The sequence below is a fragment of the Cuculus canorus genome, chromosome 1 (genome assembly GCF_017976375.1).
Source record: "Cuculus canorus isolate bCucCan1 chromosome 1, bCucCan1.pri, whole genome shotgun sequence".
Classification (NCBI taxonomy): domain Eukaryota; kingdom Metazoa; phylum Chordata; class Aves; order Cuculiformes; family Cuculidae; genus Cuculus; species Cuculus canorus.
This window is the reverse complement of record NC_071401.1, coordinates 27,927,549-27,947,484: the sequence shown is the minus strand read 5'-3', so window position 1 is coordinate 27,947,484 and position 19,936 is coordinate 27,927,549. Positions and strand designations below refer to the sequence as shown.

General features: G+C 44.7%; 2 protein-coding genes across 9 annotated transcripts in view; one reads left to right on the top strand and one right to left on the bottom strand.

The window, feature by feature from the left end:
* Window positions 1-295: 295 nt before the first annotated feature.
* Window positions 296-19,936, bottom strand: part of LOC104066170 (fibrinogen-like protein 1) — a 19,785-nt gene continuing 144 nt past the window's right edge. The window contains exons 1-11 of one of the 7 annotated variants that reach the window (XM_054073277.1): window positions 10,132-12,543; window positions 9,781-9,839; window positions 9,071-9,098; window positions 8,852-8,993; window positions 8,506-8,590; window positions 6,962-7,172; window positions 5,732-5,891; window positions 3,491-3,588; window positions 3,322-3,410; window positions 1,532-1,722; window positions 296-495 (exon numbers count right to left, since the gene is read on the bottom strand). In XM_054073277.1, the coding sequence (XP_053929252.1) occupies window positions 306-495; window positions 1,532-1,722; window positions 3,322-3,410; window positions 3,491-3,588; window positions 5,732-5,891; window positions 6,962-7,172; window positions 8,506-8,580 (1,014 nt within the window). In that variant the 5' untranslated portion in view covers window positions 8,581-8,590; window positions 8,852-8,993; window positions 9,071-9,098; window positions 9,781-9,839; window positions 10,132-12,543 and the 3' untranslated portion in view covers window positions 296-305. Of the gene's footprint in view, window positions 1,723-3,321; window positions 3,411-3,490; window positions 3,589-5,731; window positions 5,892-6,961; window positions 7,173-8,505; window positions 8,591-8,851; window positions 9,099-9,780; window positions 9,840-10,131; window positions 12,556-19,936 lie in introns of those variants that run through there. The other 6 variants (XM_054071778.1, XM_054074044.1, XM_054072490.1 and 3 more) reach the window with 6 other exon arrangements.
* Window positions 19,345-19,936, top strand: part of LOC104066137 (phosphatidylinositol 3,4,5-trisphosphate 3-phosphatase TPTE2) — a 22,547-nt gene continuing 21,955 nt past the window's right edge. The window contains exon 1 of one of the 2 annotated variants that reach the window (XM_054067650.1): window positions 19,345-19,916. In XM_054067650.1, coding sequence (XP_053923625.1) covers window positions 19,875-19,916 — 42 coding nt within the window. In that variant the 5' untranslated portion in view covers window positions 19,345-19,874. The remainder of the gene's footprint in view (window positions 19,917-19,936) is intronic. The other variant, XM_054069875.1, reaches the window with a different exon arrangement.

Here is a 19,936-nt window from a genome sequence, read left to right as displayed (position 1 = left end):
GATAGATAGAAAAATGTGCTTCATCATTCAGGGTCCAGAGAACTTTTCATAAATCATTTCCAATGAAGTCCTAATAATTGCTGAAAAGAAAACTGTAGTTATTCTATGGCTGACATCCACATGCTTTCCATTGAATTGTTGGCTGGCTGTGCTCAAACAGCTCGCGATGTTAGTTTCGGCTAGCAGAAATACGTGCAACTCCAGTTATCACAGTGCAGGTTTGGCAATTGGCAGCAGCAGTAGGCTGGCTATTAACATACAATTCTTTTCAGCCTCTACCTTTTTTCTTTCCAAGTCAGCAGGTTTCAGCTGCCCTGACTGTTCTCACCATCTCCACTCTCACCATCAACAAAGAATGGAGCCCTGATTTTCATGGCTGAGTATTTTAGTGAGTACCACACCCCGTGCCATGTAGACCAAACCACGCCATTGTCATGGGATCCACTGTACCTTCCTCTTCTGTAGTATTGTCCATTGAGGTTTACAGCATGGCACCTTGTAACGATGTAGAAGAGGGAAAAACGGAGATGAGGTTTAGTGTGGGAAGATATTGCATCATTACAGTGAAGTACAATTTTCACACAACATGCATTTAGAAATCCCAGGGCGGGATTCGTTGACAGGTTCAGACACCTAAATGGATCTGTCTTTACTGAACTGGTTAAGTGAAGTCCTACTATAGCCTATGGAGATCTGGTTAACGCCTCTAGTGGAACCCAGAGAATTATGTGGGTCATCCTAAAGTAGACAACTATGCTGGTCTGGTAATTTAAACTTTTGTCGCCTTCAAATGTATTAACTAGCGACATGGTTCAGCTGCCTAAACAGAGGAGTGCAGTGCCATTTTGTAGGCTCTAGCTCAAGTATAGTCAGCTACGTACGGGCACCTGAAAATGCAGATGTCTTTTAATCAAGGTAAATCCCTTTATTGATGTACATTTTTTTTTTTAGCTCCATGGATTTCAGTTTGTATGTGATGAGGGCCTGGTCATCCTGCAGGAAAACTGAGCACAGCGTATCCACGCTCTCAAGGCTGGTGAACCTGAGCCCCTATCTGTTGATGTGTGGGCTATGTCCAACTAGCAAACAGACCATCAGGACCACTAAGGTGTAGCTTACTCCCTAGGCATGCTCTGCAGTAATGTCCTTTGTATACACTTCACATTGCAGTGGCTACAATTGTTTTCTTTCCTGGGATATAACACAAAGCACTTTAAGGAATTTAAATTTGGCTCCTTTCCTTGCAGGTCATTCTCCCTCATGCATTTATTTTGACCCATATGCTTAAAATTAATGCAACTTACCTGTGGCCCAGTTTCTTAAAGTGAATGCAACTTACCTGCTTTGCTTCAGAATGAAAGCGGCAGCTTGCTTTCCTTTGAGGATCTAGAGGTGTGAACATCTTAGATTTGGCTGTGTGCGGTGGCAAATACACACAAAACCCTCCAGTTGCTGTAAGGTGGGCAAGTCCTCTAGGCTGTACATCTACCCATACCCTATGCATCCAAGATGAATCAACTGTTTTCCATACCTGTTAAACCACCAACCACCCATGTTCTCTAATGCACAGTTGCCTGCCAGGTATCGATCGTGATCCTTGTCAGATGTGGTGAACTGCATCCCTCTGTGAGAGGCTGACCACTGAACTTCAAAATTGCTCCCACCAGACAGAGCGTCGCCAGCATTACCAGAGTATGTGCCAAACCATAACCTGTAATTGTCCTGCAAGAACATGTGAAATACATCTTTGATATCAGCTCTTTCTGCCTTTCCTCCCATACTTTAGATCAAATTTGTCCTGGCCGCTGTATCCCCTGTCAAAAGTATGACTGCTGAAGTAAAACATGACTTGTGAACCCGTGCTTTAATGAGCCTACTGTAGGGATTTAAACTTCAAGAAGGAATTGCTTATTGCGGCTGCTGCTAAAAAAAGGGCTTCAGGTTTACTGTCTTTCAATAGCTGAAATACACTATACAACAAGCTGGAAGGCTCCTCCTAGCTCATCAAATACAGCTCAACAGGAAACTGTAACAAGCAGTTGCCTTCATAAAACTGATCAGTTGTCCAGCAAGAATAACTCTTTAGGAATTCTGCTCCTTGAAGACCTAGAAGCCTGATTTCTAGCTGTGTTCCTGCCTTGGCAGGAATGCTTAGAAGAATAGTTCCATTGTCCACAACTAACCAATCTGAGAGCATTTGATGTGAGATTGATGATTACTTTCATGGTGTGGGCTTTTGCCTGTCATCATATTCCACTTCTATTTATGTAAAATAGTAGTGAGCTATTAAAATGAAGCTATTCAAACTTTTCATAAGAAACCTCTAATTACAAACTGAATGTAATACATACATTTCCGGAGTGGTATGGGACTAGGACTGGTCCATGCAGTGGAACTCATGTACTTGGGTATTTGAGATACTTTATGTGTGGTCAGAAATGCAAGTCTGAAGAAGAGCACCTGCACTGAGCGGGACACTGTCTGAAGCTAGAAAGTAAATATGAAAACATGGGGATGTGCCTGTCTTTGGGGTTTCTGTGCCTGTAATCCTAAATGTAGTGCTACAGATACGTCTCTTCAAGATAGGAACTTACGAATTGCTATTTCAAAGCTTAGAATCATAGAATCATTAGGTTGGAAAACACCTTTGAGATCATCAACGCTAACTGTACCTGCTTACTATTAAATCATGTCCCCAAGCACCTCATCTACCTGCCTTTTAAACACCTCCAGGGATGGTGACTCAAACACCTCCCTGGACAGCCTGTTCCAGTGTGTGATAACCCCTTCTGTGAAGAAACTTTTCCTAATGTCCAATCTAAACTTCCCCTGATGCAGCTTTGATTAGAGTTCACTGTTTTCTTTTAAAGCAAAGAAGAGAGGGTTTGTTCTTTTATGTGACAGCCTAAAACACTCTCCTTGGAAGCAGGAGAATAGGGTTCAGTTTCCTTGCAGAGGTTCAAACCCTTCTCCTCAAGGAAGGCTCTTTTAACCATGAGACCAGAGGCAAATGTAAGTGGGAATCCCCGTGCTCTGTGGCAGAGAGTTACTGTCTGTGCAGAAGCAGAGTTAGCAAGAGAGCATGCATGATCCTGTCACCCAGTGGCTTGGTCACTCAGTGGCTGTGAGGAAGAAATCCTAGGCTTATGTCCCTGCTCCCGAGGCTGTTTGTCAGTCAGCCAAACCAGGAGTCCCATGGAACCAGAGCAGGGAAGCTTTACAGAGCTGTAATTGCAACCCTGATACTGAAGTCTGATGCACATGCAGATGCCCCACCCTCACAAATAAAACAAACAAATTGCCACTCTCTCCATTTCTGACCTGCTCATTTGCAAGCTGGAAATTTTCATAGACTGCATAACGTCTTTCTCCATCCCAGTCCACCAGATCAATCTTCAATGACATCTCTCCTAAACACAAACCGATGTCCTGTTAAGTGATCTATCTCACGCATATTGGAAAGAAATCTGTGAAGGGAATATACTCGCACCTCTAGAGAGGAGATCATAGATGTGGTCATTGCCCAGCCAGTATTCATCATTCTTACCCTGGAATTTCCCAAATCCGAGTTTGTAATCATCCCATTTCCTGCAATAAGACACAAATATCAATTTCAACATGTGAGGGATTTAGACAGTCTGTGAGACTTAGCTATGGTAACAGTAAAACTTCAGCTGTGTTTCTAGACATTGTTTTCTAAAAGTATCTGATTCATTGCAAGCTGAGATTTGTCACTCTGCCTTAGAAGTAAATACAACTCACAGCTTACTTCTTCACCTGCTAAACCTGTGCGCACACATATACTTGGATCAAAGCTTCAAACTGCCAGGTGCAGTGCTCACAGAATGAGATGGTTGGTTAGATGGGAGGAGAAAGCAGCAGTTGTCATATCGATCTTCAGCAATGCATCTGATATCGTTCTTGAGAGAGACGTAATGCAAAAATACTCCTGGCTGGAAATCAGTGTTTTAGGTTTGTCCTCGTTTCAGCTGGGATAGAGTTGTTTTTCTTCCCAGAAGCTGCTGTGGTTTAGAGTGAGTATAAGAAGAATGTTGGTAATATACTGATGGTTTTACTTGTTGCTAAGAAAACCAAGGACTTTTTCAACTCCCCATATTTTGCTGGTGTACACGTGTACAAGAAGCTGGGAGAGAGCATAGCCAGGCAGCTGATCCAAGCTGGCCAAGAAGATATTCAATATCATACAACATCATGCTCAGTACATGTAAATGGAAAGTTGGCCAAGGGCCAGGGTTCACTTCTTAGGGATTGCTGCTTGGGAATGGACTTGCTCTGACAGAACCATGTCCTTCCTGTGCTGAGCACTCTGGAATGGAATGCAGTGCTCCAGGTGATGTCTCACGAGGGCAGACTAGAGGGGCAGAATCACCTTCCTCAACCTGCTGGTCATGCTTCTTTTGATGCAGCCCAGGTTATGGCTGGCTTTCAAGTACAAGTGTACATTGCCAGCTCATGTTGAGCTTCTCATCTACCAGCACCCCCAAGTCCTTCTCCTCAGGTCTGCTCTCAATTCATTCTCTGCCCAGCCTGTAATTGTACTTGGGGTTGCCTCAACCCAGGCGCAGGGTCTTGCACTTGGTGTTACAGAACTTCATGAGGTTTGCACTGGCTCACTTCTCAAACCTGCCAGTGTCACTCTGTATGGCATCCCTTCCCTCCAGTGTATCAACCATGCCCCACAGTTTGATGTTATTGGCAAACTTGCTGAAGGTGCCCTCAATCCCATGTCCATGTCTCCAAAAAAGATGTTAAACACTACTAGTCCCCATACCGACCCCTGAGGAATGCCATGCATCACCAATCTCCACTTGGACGCTGAGCTGCTGACCGCAACTCTTTCAGTGCAACCATCCAGCCTATTCCTTATCCACTGAGTGATCCATCCATCAAATCTGTGTCTCATCATAATTTCCAGTTTTATTAACTCTGTGTTTATTCCCTCTCTCATGTTTTTATTAGGGATATTCATTCTGTCTGACCTACATACTAGTCAATGCTCATCACAATGCTTGTGATGTTTTTCATTTACCTATGCTGACAGCTGAGCTACCACAGGCAGAGAGCTACCACTCTCTGGGCAACCCATCTTAAAGCAAGTTGAAGTAGCTTTGGGACTGTACCCACTGTAAGAGACACTAGACATGTGATGAAATCCTATGTGCTGTGCTAATGAATTACTTTGCATGGGGACATTTCATCCTTACTAAGCTACCAGAGCATCTCTCCTGCTGGACGCTTCCAGATAAAAGACACTTTTCTGGGATTTTGCATAGAGAAAGGACAATCTGGACCAGTAGTATGGCATCTTTTTGGATAATCCGAATAAGGAAATAAATATTGCACCATGCTGAACATAACTCTTGATATAAGAGCAGAAAATACGTTCAACAGGCCTCAGTCTGTGCACTGGCACCAGATACCTGGCAATTTGGAGCCTTTGACAGTATCCAACAATGATAAAACAAATAGGCACATATGTAAACACATAAATGCAGAGAAGCCATGGAGAAGGCGTTATAGGACCATTTTGAAAACAGCCTCCTGCCACCAATATGCACCATCAGATTGTCCTAATGGAAACTTATCATCACTGCAGTACAGTCTTACCTATGCTGCTTCTCAAATATTGGGCTTCACCAGGCATCAGGATGGGTGTTGGTAGCTGGAGGCCTGACTGTGAGCCTGGTTGATGCAACAACAATGCACCCACCTGTTGAAATTCTCCTTGCCATTACTCCGCCTCTGAATGACAGTCCATCCCCCGCCATCAGACATGTCACAGTATGCCAGGAAAGGCTCTCGATCTGCTCTTGGCCTGATCCTGTAGTAACCATTTTTGGTTTTCTTCCGATTATACACCGCGGAGCAATCTAGGCAAAACAGTATTGATTTGTTAAATGGTGGAGGGGAAGAAAGCAAGGAGGTATGCACAGCCAAGAGAAGACATTGCTGAGACATGGGACAAGGACACTCCGGCAGCAGGCAGCTCTGCAAGCCCTACAAAGCTGAAGCACTCAGTTTGGTGTTGTACTAGCAATGCTTGTTTGCAAACTGCTGGGCCTGATGCAGAGCAGCAAGGTTTGAGAGACTTTACAGCCATGCCCTCGGAGGAAGTCACTCCTAAATCTCTGGTGAGATACAGGATGGGTACTGCTCAGGCTGGAGCTATTGCATAGGAGCAATGCAAGACCAGGGCTTGCTCTGTCAGCAAGATCATTTGCAAAGAAACAAACTTCCATGTAGAAAGTAAGCCCAGCTATACTTCAGACTGGATTTGGGATCAAAATTACTAAAAGAAGAGGTTAAGTTCTCGTGATCAGCTCTACCAGAGCTGTATGAGAACTCAGGGCTTCACACTTTCTATGTAATGCGCACAAAGGAGAAAATCTTGGCCACAGGCCACAATTCCAGTAATGTCCATGTTCTCAAAGTGACACCAAGGAACAGATTATGCATTCCTGCTGCTACGCCACAGATGTGATGGAGGGCCGAGGAACAGGGAGGCCATGCTCCTCTGAATGGATTTCAGTGCCTACAGCTGAGCCAGGCAAAATAGGCTCCCGTAAGTCACTCAGTGGAAATGGGCTCTTCAAGAGCAAGACCCATCTCTTCCTGAAGCAGATGTCTGAAGCAGGTCTGATGGAAAACATACGAGAGGTAGCTGTTCATCTCCATGCCAGAGTGTCAGGTGAAAAGCCCAGCTCTAGATGTCTGCCTTGTACCTAGAAAGTAGCTGCCTAAAGCTGGCCCAGCTGACTCTGGTACCGGGGACAGCTGTCTGCCCTTCTCCTTCCCATCTATCTGACTGCATTTTAATCCACAATCCACTTTAAAAACTCTAAAACTTCTAGCAGAAACAAAATAAGACAGACGGGACACTGCAGGGAGAAATAAACATTGCAGCACTTGAAATTTCCACATACGCTACTGCAAACCATACCTTGGTCATAGACTATTAAATTTCCACTGGTTGTGGGTAAAAGCATCTCATGCTGCACAGTCCTGTTGCCTGAGAACAGCCCACTTTTTGTTCTATGGTAAGTGTTCTCCTGAATGTCCTTCAGTTGCAGTTCATATAAGTAAAGCAAGTCTTGAAGCTGTTTTAACCTTTGTCTTAATTTATTGTTGTCTATGAGGCAGATATCTTTATCCTATGGAGAAAATAAAACAAAAAATCTCCATGCTTCAGTCAGCATTAGGAACAGAGAGGCAGAGAGAGACAGAGTATCTGTATCCTCTTGATCCTAACATGTCACTTTGTCTCTGTGGATCAAGCTGATTTGATGGTGGTCTCTAAGATAAACGAATCATGCACAGCACGGGCAGCTATATTCAACCCAGCTGAAATGGGCTTTCTACAATGATCCTGCCACTGCTCACAGCATCCCAGAATATGATCAGATACACAGAAAATTACTTCTGACAAAAATAATTTGTCTTGACTCTCATTAAATGAATTCAAAGGGAGCGTTTGCAGACTTTGAAACTGCTCAGGGTCGTAGTGGTGGTGGGGAAACAGCTCCTGCACTGCAGCCAGGCCAAATCAGCCAGAAACATCTTCCTGTAAAACTGGAAGATAAAAGAACTGATTTGGTGCAACTTAGAGGAAAGCAGTGAGTTTACTAGGATCAGTGGAGTAACTTCAGGTCTGCATTACTATAACCAAGACCAGAATCTGACCCATACTGGCTGGAACAAACATTTTCAGCAACATTCTAGTCGGTGACTGATGTTACTCCCTTAAAAATGTAACAAAACAGAGCAAAATCACTCCAAGACAACAAAGCAAACCCATTCAATAAGAATCAGTTGCTATTTTCACTCTGTGCAAGCTGATATGAGCGATACCAGGTCAGGACCAGTTCTAGGCATAAGCAAAAGAAGCAGTTGCCCAGGACAGCATGACTGATGAGTGTGCTCAAATGTGGCCTCCCAGCTGCTTCTTCTTCTCGTGGGCTTGTTGGTTTTCCTCCACAGAGGATTTTGAGGCTGGAGATACACAGGGGCCTGCTACAGACAGCCCTGAGCTCACCAACCTTTCCTTGCCAAGCTCTGTACCAACTTGGGATGGCCCAAGAGTAATTTGCTCATCAGAAGAATACAGACTGCCTCAGACTATGGTACCACCTCTTCTCCTTTGTGCTTTTAAATCCCAATGAATAAATGAAGGCAGTTTTAGAAGAGAGCAGATTATTTCTTCAGTGGCCATAAAATCACTTTTTTTTTCTTTAAGGGGCTTTTGTTGTTGTTTTTAATTCTTGGCAATGCCAGTCCAACCATCCAGAGAGCTGCCCATCCTCTAATGCCATGCAAACCATGTATTATCAAGATAGCAAGAGAGACATTCATTCAGCTGCAGGCAGACACATTTTTGCTTTGGTCTTGCAGGCCCCTGTCCCTTTTGTTGGAGAACACTTGTCTCTACATGACTGGAAGTGATAAACCATTGAGAGGTTGTACAGACATTGGCTAAGAGATACGCACCGAAAACCTGGGTGCAGGCGAGACAAAGCTGACCAGGAGAAGGAGCAGCAGAAACCAGAGCATCATCACATCCATTTCTTATCACCTGAAAAGAAGCATTGACAGGCTGCACTGGAGATTTCTTTAGTTCCTCTCGCAACTTAGTTCCCCCCTCAAAATCATGTGATTCCCTCAGAAAATGCTGCAGGATTTGTTAAGGAGTTTGCTTGAAATCACAGGCAGAACACAGTCAGTGCTGTTAATCCCCACCATGCATGTTACGGAGAAGCTGAAGCACCAGTGCAGAGTGCTGACATGGAGACTGAGGTTTGGATCTAAGCTCTTGCTTCCCTAGAGAAATAAATACCTGGCGTGATTCTCCAGCAGCCTCTGCCCCTTCTCCTGAGCGCCCACGCAGACAGGAACTTACTCAGCAGTTACACCTCCTTGGAGCACTCCTTGCCAAACTGGGTGGTCAAAATCACACAGCCCTTATTCAGTCCAGACTCCTCAAAGTTAAGAGGTTGAGTGAGTATAGGCATTGGCCCTCCTTGGCCCATGGAGTAATCTGTCAGAATGAGATTACCTTGGAGGCATCGGTCAGAGGGTCTCAGCTAGAAAAAATGCAAAGCACTCCATTGGGAACATGCAGCTGAATGACAGCAAACAGTGCAAATTGTTCGCAGTGTGCTTGTACGGTGGTTTTAAAAAAATCAGAAAGAATTAAAAAAATCTGAAAAATAGCTTAAAACTAACTCCCCCGCTTCACATCTGGAAGTGCTGCTGAAACTTGGCTACCCAGCTCTACACTCTGAGCAATGTGCTTTGTTTCAGCTACACCTCTATTAGCATCCCTGCAGAGGCTGACACTAGGGTTGCTTCCAGAGCCTGCAAAGCCACTGTGACAGGGGAGCCAGCCATCTGCCAAGCTGGGCAGGGCCCAAAGTAATCCAAGAGAAGAAGCGCCCTGTGGAAGTCACCCATAAAAGATGTTGCGCAGGTTGGTGCCCCAGCATGCAGTGGTTTTCCAGCTCACAGAGAGAAGCCTTCAGTATTACAGCGTGCGACCCTCCCCAGCCCACGACCACTCATTCACACAACCACACAGCAGCCACGCTGGTGGCTGCAGCACCAGCGCTAAGGTCAGAATCAAGCCCCATGGCATGTGGGTGGAGGCAAAAAGCTAACAGGAAGGATGGATTTGAGCGATGGCTCCTGAAAACCAGACAGTGCAAACTAGAGGGAAAGAAAGCCACTTCATCTACACCTTTATCAACACATATTAAACGCACATACCTGTAACTCGCCTTCCCTTCAGACCTCCTTCTGATAAAAGTATCTCCCTTATAAATGAACTGCAAAAGAAAGTGCTCATAAACTTGGCTGCATTTCTAGACACTGATGAGATTTTCCTCTCCAGATGGCCCACATAAAAGACGCAGGCAAAGAATGTTTCACAGCACTAGGCAGTTACACAGAAAAGACAATTGCAATTCCGTGCCTGAATGAATTACACAAATCCCGGGTTATCTGTTGTTACCCAATACTCATCCTGCTGCTTTACAGTGAGAATATACGATAGTTATGTTGCCATCAGAGGTCCTCTCCAAAGGAGAGGGGCTCTGCTAGCTGCACACCATTACCCACCTTAATTGACTAGGAAGCTGAACGAAGACTGACTTCTTCAAGTGTTTATATGAATCACTCAGAATAATGCTCCCTGTGGGAGTTTTATCTCACGTTTAACACAGCCAGGCTCATTTCAGCAAGTCCTGCAAGGTGGAAATAACACAGCTTTCCTGTTCTGTGTTCTTTTTGCTGTTTAATCTGGTTTATATGTAGAAGCACAGCACAGCTGTAATGCCAAGGAGCTGCAAATCTGAAGCAAGAAGCAAACATGGAAGATTAAGCAAGATTTGCTATTAGATTGAAATCTTAGGAGGTTTGTAGTTGTGTAATTCTTCTCTGAGCTGGATGATTAGATTTGCTAGTTAACATAAACAGAGACATTTGTGGAAGAGAGAAAAAAAAACCCAAACAAACAGATGGGTGCCTCCCTTTGCGTTGTGGCCAAGGAATTACAGATTACTTTAAAGAAAACAGCAGGAATGTTCCATTTTACAGAGCTGTGTTTGGAGGAGACACCATGGGGGAAAAAGACAAGGCATATAAGCCCATCATAAACTTCTGTATTACTCTCCAAAAAAGCAGGACTGTCCAGCTATTACCAAGTAAAGTGATGTTGTTTATTTCTTAAAAACTATGTTCCTCTTCTCCTGCAAGAACCGCTGACCCATTTCACGGGCAAAGGATTATGTAAACAGTTCTTTTCTTCCCACTTGTTCTCTACTCCCAGCTTTAGGCTGGGTTTGGAAGCCATGAAATTAAATGAGTGAAATGTCTCCTCTCCTCCTTAGTGGGTATGCAGCCCTTTCTTCTACCCTTTGGCCAGTGAATACAGCTGATGGCAGGGTGCTTGGGGCCCACACTCTCAAGCACAAAGGACCTGCGTGCCATCCTCTAGGTGTTCCATCCACTGTGGACTCTTCTTTAACAGCAGCCAGCCAACCATCACTTGAGACACTGCATGCCAATTTATGCTCTTGCCTTAATGGTCAAAAACCTCTTTGACTCTCAAGTATCTATCTCCCAGTCCTGGGTGGGATTGACAATGGGCCTGGGTCTGTAGTGGCAGTGTTGGAGCTACAGCGTGGGCAGCATGTGTCTGTCTGCAGGGCCAGGAAGCATCAGGCTGCACATGTCTAACTGCTGCTGATCTCTAGGTAGGAGGGGGTGGTGGAGCTGCATTCCTGGAGGGACTCAAGTGTGTATGTTATGTGACTGCAACTCTGCAGGAGCAGGACTCAAAGTCCAACTCTCCTTCAGGGACCCCTCCAGACGCCTCTCAGAGCCAAGACACCTGGAGTCAATGTCTGCATGTGAAAAGCCCAGGCAGCTGGGACATCTTTCTGGCATACCTCCTTCATAATGAACATTTTTCTCAGGCTAAATGAAGAAATATTTGAAGCACATTTAGGAATATCTGAAGCACGACAGAGGGATTGCCATGAGGTTGAGTTCATGTGAGGTGGGTCTAGTAGGAGCGTGTGTTCATGTACTGCTTCACTGGCCTACGGATAAAATAATCAAATCATCGTAAAGAACATGGACACTGTGATCACTGATGTTGTTTCGTAACAGATGTTGAAGTCTCTACGGCAATGGGACTGTAAACAGTCTTTTTTTTCCTGGAATACACACACTTCACACATATTCTGCAGTGCAAATTCCTGTTTAGTTATTTGGAAGGAGATCAAGTTCCCTCTTCTTAAGATAATCAGTGATCTTGTCAGCAAATAACAACAGTTTCATTAAGTAAAAACCTCCCCGCCCTGCTCTCCTCTGCCCTCCTTCCAGCAGAAGTATGTAGATGCTGAATAACTGTCATAAAAAACTACTATATTATTCATACATTAAGTGCACAGGCAGCACAGTATGAATGCAAACTGAATGAACAGAGTGGCTCTGGGGCAGGTCTTGATATTCCTGCAGTCATGGGGCACTGATCTCCCCTAGAAAGAATGGCTTGTCATGAACACATGAAGACAACACCCAATGGACCTTCACTCCTCCAGAGCCCAATGGAACATCAGCTGGAAGACAGCGGCAGCCTCTCAAAACTCTCCTAAGACCAGTTCTTCATTATTTGTTTGTTCTTAAAGGGAGAAGGGAAGAAATGGACCACTTCAAGGAGGTACAGAAACCTGAGGTTTTCACAGCAAGAGTCTGACTGCCTAGTTGTGCCCTCAGAAAATTCAGAGTAGTCTAGAGCCATCTCCAAGCAGAACAGCTCATTTGCGCTGAATCCAGGTGTTTTACACATTTGCCATTATATTTATACTTCTCTATCATGTCCCACTTTCCATGAACATCCTGCTCACCGGGAGACACTGTGGTCCAGGCTCCTTTGCAGGCACTGCAGGTGTGGATGCACCAGGGGCCTGCAGGCTTTTGATGTGCAAGCTACTATACATCTTTTACACAGTCAGCATTTGGGCTGCCAGTTTTTTTTTTAAAACAAAGTTAAAGTATGAGATATAAAACAAATTTTTTTTTTTTAAAAATCTAACACTAAAGGGTTTCATCAAAAGTAAGCTAAATTTAAAAGATCAGGATGACATCAGCCACCACAGTTTCAATCTACAAAATAACCGAAACCAGAATATATGCATTAAAAGTCTGTGGTTTGTTAGCAAGGAGTAACCACAGAAATCTGTGTACAAAGGAGTAATGGAGGCAGACCACAAAACATGCTAGATCTGAATGTTCTGATAACGTTCAAAGAGCAAAGACACAATTCAGTCTAACTAATGAGTCTGCATGCAGCCTGTAAGTATCTAATGGTTTGACACAACAAATATAATTAGTTTATAAGTTCCTGAGGGCAAGCACAGGTCCAAGCGGATCTCACTTACATTAGGAATAGCTGTACCAAAGGGAATTAGTCACAAGGCCAGAGGGAGTATGTGGATTATCTGTATGATCTTCTACCTACTTCAGGACAGAGAACTCCTCTGACCTAATTCGCTCCCATTTGAACTAGAGCAGAGATTTTTGTGTAACATATTCAGCGTTGAAGAACCAGCCACAGACCTTAGCATGCTCTTCCACTGCTCAGTTTCCCACATTGTTAACTATTATTGGTTTTTGTCCCGAGTCTGAATCTGCCAAGTCTCATCCTGCATCCTTTTAATCTCATGATCTCTTACTCCGTGAAGGGGAAGAGCCCTCTGCTGCTAAATGTCTTTTTCCCTGCTTAAGGCTAGGTCAAAATACATACAAACTGTGTGCCTGCCCCTGCCCGAGAACCCAAACTCTGTTAGTTTATTCAGCTACCTGAGCACGTGCTGCGGGAAAGCCAGGAGGGTCACAGAGTGAGGAGTTGCACAGAGCTTGTCCTGGGCAAGCCTGGGCACGATGGCACAACCACATTCTCAGAAAAAAGCACTAGTGGGTAGGGCACTCGGCTGGCATGGAGAAGGAGGAATGGCAAAAGCAAATTCTGTTCCTGGGGTGATTTTATTCAGGGTTGTTTAATGTAGAATGTATACATAGAGGTGAGAATAGCTGTGGGTGGTGTTTGGCAGGGTGTGGCGGAGGTGGTCTCACTTGGCTTATTGAGGGAGCTCCAGGGACTGCAATAACTCTCTGCCTAGTGTTGGGATCCTAATCCACGCAAGGCAGCGACAAGTAGCAATGAGACATGGCCACGACAGTCCGGGACATACACAGCAGCAGAACCACAGGTTCTAGGGGCATCTCTGCAGCCCAGCAGATAGGTACCAAATAAATTTAATTGCCTCTAGGGTTAGACAGCTGCTGAATAAGTACCTTTCCTTAAGAGCTGTAAACTGGATTTGAAGGAGGCTAGGGATAAATCCAGGATCCCTAGAGATGAACCTGGGGGCAACATGTCAGTGTCAGAGGGATGGCGTGTTAGTGAGGCCCTTCAATCTCTCTTGTCAGTGGAGTCGGGTGATGGAGATCCATGCAGCAGCAAGGACAAGGGTTATTGATCTGTTAGAAACCATAGAAATGCCTAAGAACAGTCATGCAGGAATTAGGGCTTCTTGCCCGAAAAAAGTGGTGGCATGAACAGCCCAACTGAAGTGCGCATCTGCACCAATGCATGCAGCACAGGCAACAAGCACCAGGAGCTCAAAAACACTGTGCAGCTGGAAAACTCCGATGTAGTTGCCATCGTGGAAACACAGTGGGCTGACTCAGACAGCTGGAGTGCTGCAATGGAAGACTAAACTTTTCAGAGCGGACAGGCAAGAAAGTAGAGATGGTGGGATAGCCCTGTTTGTTTTGACTGTCTAGAGCCTGATGACGGTGAGGAAAGGGTCGAATGCTAATACGAATCAGGAGAAAGGCCAACAAGGCAGATATCATGATGGGAATCTGTTACAGACCACACAAGCAGGATGAAGAGACAGATGAAATCTTCTATAAGCAGTTGGAAGAAGTCTCATGATTGCTATCCCTTGTACTTCTGGGAGACTTCAACTTAGCAGATGTCTGCTGGAAAAAACAAGTGATAGGATAAGAGGAAATTGCCTCAAGTTGTGCCAGGGGAGGTTTAAACTAGGTACTAGGAAAAAATACTTCACTGAAAGGCTTGTCAAACATTGGAACAGACCTTCCAGGGAAGTGGTGGAGTCAACATCATTTGAGATATTTAAAAGATGCATAGATGTGGCACTTACGGACATAGTTTAGTGGTGGACTTGGCAGCGTCATGTTTACAGTTGGACTCGATGACCTTAGGTCTTTTCCAACCTAAATGATTCTATGATTCTAGATCTAAATTTTGAAGCCTTAGGTCTGCTTATGCCCCTTTTAGGGCACCTGGACCTTCTTCCAGATCCAGCCCTGAGAAACTGTGACTAAGTCACTCCTTATTTTTAATTCCAGAAGATGGACAGCTTTGAGATCCTCGACCCAGGTGTGATGAGATGCACTTTACAGACTTTTACTCACATCATGGCTCTTCCCTCTTCCTTCTGGAGCTGTGGTTACCAGGACCAGGGAGCTGAGAGCACACATGGTTCGAGTAAAGAGCTCAAGTGGTATTTCCAACTCAACATCTTTCCTGTTTGTTGATCCAAGGAACTCATTATTCCTTTTGCCACAGAGCCATGTGCCACAGTTACCTGTGGCTGGCTATTTCCTACTGCCACCTCAGGATTTTTCAGAGTTACCTGTTTTCATAATACAGTCACTGATGCTCCAAGTCTGACCTGCCATAGTGTTACTCCCTGCAGTGAGGATGAGTACATGAGAAGTGCATGAGAAGTACTTGAGAAGTTAGTCCTGAAATGCTTGCAATCTTTCTGATATGTACACACATACCCTATGCAGGTGGCCAGTGCCCTGCAGCCACTAGGACTATAAGGAGACTAAGGATTTTTTTAAAGGTGTTGCATGGTCCTTCAGGTATCAAGGGCTGAAGAGCACCATCTTGAGATCCTTTGCTCTGAGCTTGACAGTGGATGTATGTAAACACACACTGCTTGCTAATCTGCGCTTACCAGATGTTACAATTCACTCAGTGCTGGGCAGCCATTCTTCTTCTATCTGACCACTTTTCCAATCTCTGTGTCAACTGCAAACTTCATCACTCCGGATTTTATCCAGAACATGGTTTAGCCAAAACAATACAACATTAAACAACATAAGACAACATCCAACCCCTGTGGAACCTCTCTGGAAAGGAATTGCTGAAGGATGGTTCTACTTTTAGTTATTTTAAGACTAGTGTGCTGGGTTTTCACCAATGTGAATCAGATTGAGTTTATATTCTTTCATCTTTCTAATCAAATGCAATTTTCTAGCCAGAGAATTGCTTACAGAAGCAACAAAATACTTTACCAGTAAAACTTGTGATCTTGTTTAAGAAATATAAATTAAGATTGACAGGAATGATTTTCCCTAATCTCATGTTGATTGGCTTTATTATTATTACTACTATCATTATTAACCATCATTACCACCATCATCACTGAGGTTGTTTAATATTTTATTATTTGAAGACTCTATCTACTCTGCTCTTATTTCATCTGGGAGCAAAGCCAAGCTGGCAGATCTGTCATTATCAGGTCATCTGATCCACCTACTTTTACTATTGGCAGAGAATCGATTTTTTTCCCCATTTATCTTTATATTTCTGCTATCCTAAGACTTAATAAAAATAATATTTTTTTGCCATCTCTCTTAATAGTATTATGTATAAATGAACCATACCTACTGATTCTGAAATATGTCAAGTTAAGAGATTCTGTTTACCATCCTCTCAGTTATTTTTGGAATGTAAAGTATGTCATCACCCCTCTGATATATGCATACTTCATCCTGCTCTTTACCCAGTATGTAACTGGATTATTTAATGAACACTTCAATCTTTCCTACATTTTGCTGACAATCCTGCTATTTTACACTGATGAATAATTGTCAAGTGATCAGAACTGGATTCTGAGGGGTTTTTAAATCAGTATCATGAGTTAACTAGCAAAACAGAATGAAAATGACTTAAAAGACTTGAATTTAAAACCCAGAATATTTCAATGCTTCCTTTTTATTTTTTTTTAGCTTTTTAACCTTAGATCTTTTTCGTACACTTTTCCCCACCAGCTGAGAGCAAGAAATTTCATTTCATTAATAACAATAAAAAAGTGGTGTTTTTCTATTAGTCACCTGATTCCAGAAGTTAGGGTTTTAAGAAAATAGATCAACCACCAGGAAACTCATGATGACGCATGAGAGCTGGCAAATCTACAGCATCGCCAGTGCTCTAAAATTAGCAACACTGAAAGGAACAGTTAGGGTGTTATCACTGGCAATGCAGCATCTACCTATCTGATGAAAAATGGGAAGAACTTTCTTTTTAAATGCATTTGCAGCCTCTAGCAAGCTGGTTCATTTATGGCCTTGACATTCAATCTGAGTGCCAAACTGGAAACCTCCTGGCCTCCAGCCCCTCCTTTGACTGATTGTTACAGGTTGTTCTGTGAAAAGTCTGCTTCAACACCTAACTGCTGTCACATCTTGGTGCTTTCAGATCCCGTACAAGAGAAACTGTATTTCTACACTCTTCTCCCATATGGTCCTCTTTGTGAAGGTGTTCCAGAGGTATGAGCACCTTCTGAGAGTAATTAGTGGGACTCTCATATCCACAGGATTAAGCCTGTACTAAATAACCTGCACATGTAAACTTTTTTTCAGAACTAAAAGTAAATTAATCAAATGTTTCTTCTCATCATCCAGCTTGGTTTCTATCTATGTTTAGCTGCTTCTCAAATACATAATTATCTGACTATACCAAATTTAATTAGCTCACCCTACTTACCCATATATTTATATACGACAGACTTGAAAGGGAAACTTTCTATTTATCCTGCTGACCAGAAATGCCCCCTATTCTCAGCATTAATGTTAAGGATTTTATTTCTTTTGGACAAGACGCCTACAGAAAGGCTCCAGCCACCATCCAGCAGCCCTGGGAGCAGCCCCCAAAACCTCGCTTTGAGCCCCCTCTGCTGCCCATCGTGCTGAGGAAACTTTCCCAGGGTGGTCCTGCCCTCAGCACTGCTGAAGATCTGATGCTGGTCCTCAGGGGCTGCTTGTCCTTGCCTGGTGGTAAGCGGAGAGGTGGGCGTGAAGCCTCTGCAGCTTACAGGGTAACACCTCATATTGAGCCCTGTAGGCTCTGATTGTGCAAAAAACCATAATCATAATCATAGAATCATAGAATCTTTTGGTTGGTAAAGACCTTTGAGACCATTCAGTTCAATGTACCTCTTTACTACTAAACCCTATCTTGGAGCACATTGTCTACCCATCTTTTAGGAACCTCCAGGGATGGTGACTCAACCACTTCCCTGGGCAGCCTGTTGCAGTGCTTGATAACCCCTTCAGTGAAGTAAAATTTCCTAATATTCAATCTAAGCCTCTCTGGCACAACTTGAGACCACTGCTTGTTAGTTGTCCTATTGCTTGTTACCTGGGACAAGAGGCCAACACCCACCTCGCTACAGCTTCCTTTCAGGTAGTTGCACAGTGCCCCACAGCCTCCGTTTCTCCAGACTAAACAGCCGCAGTTCCCTGAGCCGCTCCTCCTAAGACTTTTGCTCCAGACCCTTCACCAACTTCATCGCCCTCTTCTGGACACACTCCAGAGCCTCAACATCGTTGCTGTAGTGGGGGTCCTGAAACTGAACGCACTGCGCAATGTTACGTGAAAACCAGAGGTGCCCAGTGTTGTGCGTCTCTGCCCTGGCTGGAGGCAGCCCCTGTCATAGGTTGTGGGGGCCTGACCGCTCATGGCCCCCCTGCACCAATGCTGTCCCAATCATAACCCGAAGAGCCAACATCCCACGGGAAATGTATGAATCATAGAATCATAGAATCTGTACTCTACCCGGCACTGGTGAGACCGCATCTCGAATACTGTGTTCATTTCTGGGCCCCTCACTACAAGAAGGACATTGAGGCTCTGGAGTGTGTCCAGAGAAGAGCAATGAAGGGGCTGGAGAACAAGTCTTATGAGGAGCAACTGAGGGAACTGGGGTTGTTTAGCTTTGAGAAGAGGAGGCTGAGGGGAGACCTTATTGCTCTCTACAACTGCCTGAAAGGAGGTTGTAGAGAGGAGGTAGCTGGCCTCTTCTCCCAAGTGACAGGGGAAGGACAAGAGGGAATGGCCTCAAGCTCCACCAGGGAAGGTTCAGACTGGATATCAGGAAAGAATTTTTTTCACAGAAAGAGTCATTGGGCACTGGCACAGGCTGCCCAGGGAGGTGGTTGAGTCCCCATCCATGGAGATATTTAAAAGATGGGTAGACGAGTTGCTCAGGGACATGGTTTAGTGGCAGATAGGAATGGTTGGACTCAATGATTTAAGGGGTCTTTTCCAACCTGGTGATTCTATGATTCTATGATCATAGAACGGTTTGAGTTCGAAGGGAGCTTAAAGATCATTTAATTCCAACCCCCCTGCCATGGGCAGGGACACGTCTCACTAGAGGAATTTAGTTTTATTGCATAAGGATATTTTAATTGGTTTTATTAAAGATACTTGAATAAAGATATTTGGTTTTATTTAATTGTCCTGCAGACAGACATCCAATATTTTAAGTCATCATCAAATCCTAAATTATAAGAAACTTTGCTGACGGTCTGACTAAAAGGATCCAGAATGGTTTGAGTTGGAAGGCACTTTAAAGCCCATCCAGTTCCAACCCCCCTGCCACGGCCAGGGACACCTCCCACTAGATCAGGCTGCCAAAGGCCCCATCCAACCTGGCCTTGAACACCTTGAGGGATGGGGCAGCCACAACCTCCCTGGGCAACCTGTGCCAGTGCCTCATCACCCTCAAAGTGAAGAATTTCCTACTTATGTCTAGTCTAAATCTGCCCCTCTCCAGTTTATACCCATTGCCCCCAGTCCTATCGCTACAAGCCTTTGTAAACAGTCTCTCTCCAGCTTTCTTGTAGCCCTTTCAGGTACTGGAAGGTCGCTTCAAGATCTCCTCGGAGCCTTCTCTTCTCCAGGCTGAACAAGCCTAACTCTCTCAGGCTGTCCTCGTATGGGAGGCGCTCCAGCCCTCTGATAACCTTCGCAGCCATTGATCATCCTTGTAGCGCAAAGCGCAGCAGCAAAGCCTCCAAGCCCCGCGGAAGCCCCGAGGCCGGGGAGGAGGCGGCGGGCGCTACAGTCTGGGCTCAGGACGGCGAGACCCCGCGCAGGAGCCCGACAGGGGCCGTCACCGGGCAGCGGCGGAACCGCCCGGCGCGGCCCCAGCCCCGCTGCAGCCCCGAGCCTGGCTGCAGCCATGCATGCCGAGCCCAGACGCAGCCCCTCATCCCGAAACCAGGTGCAGCCCCGCAGCCTCAG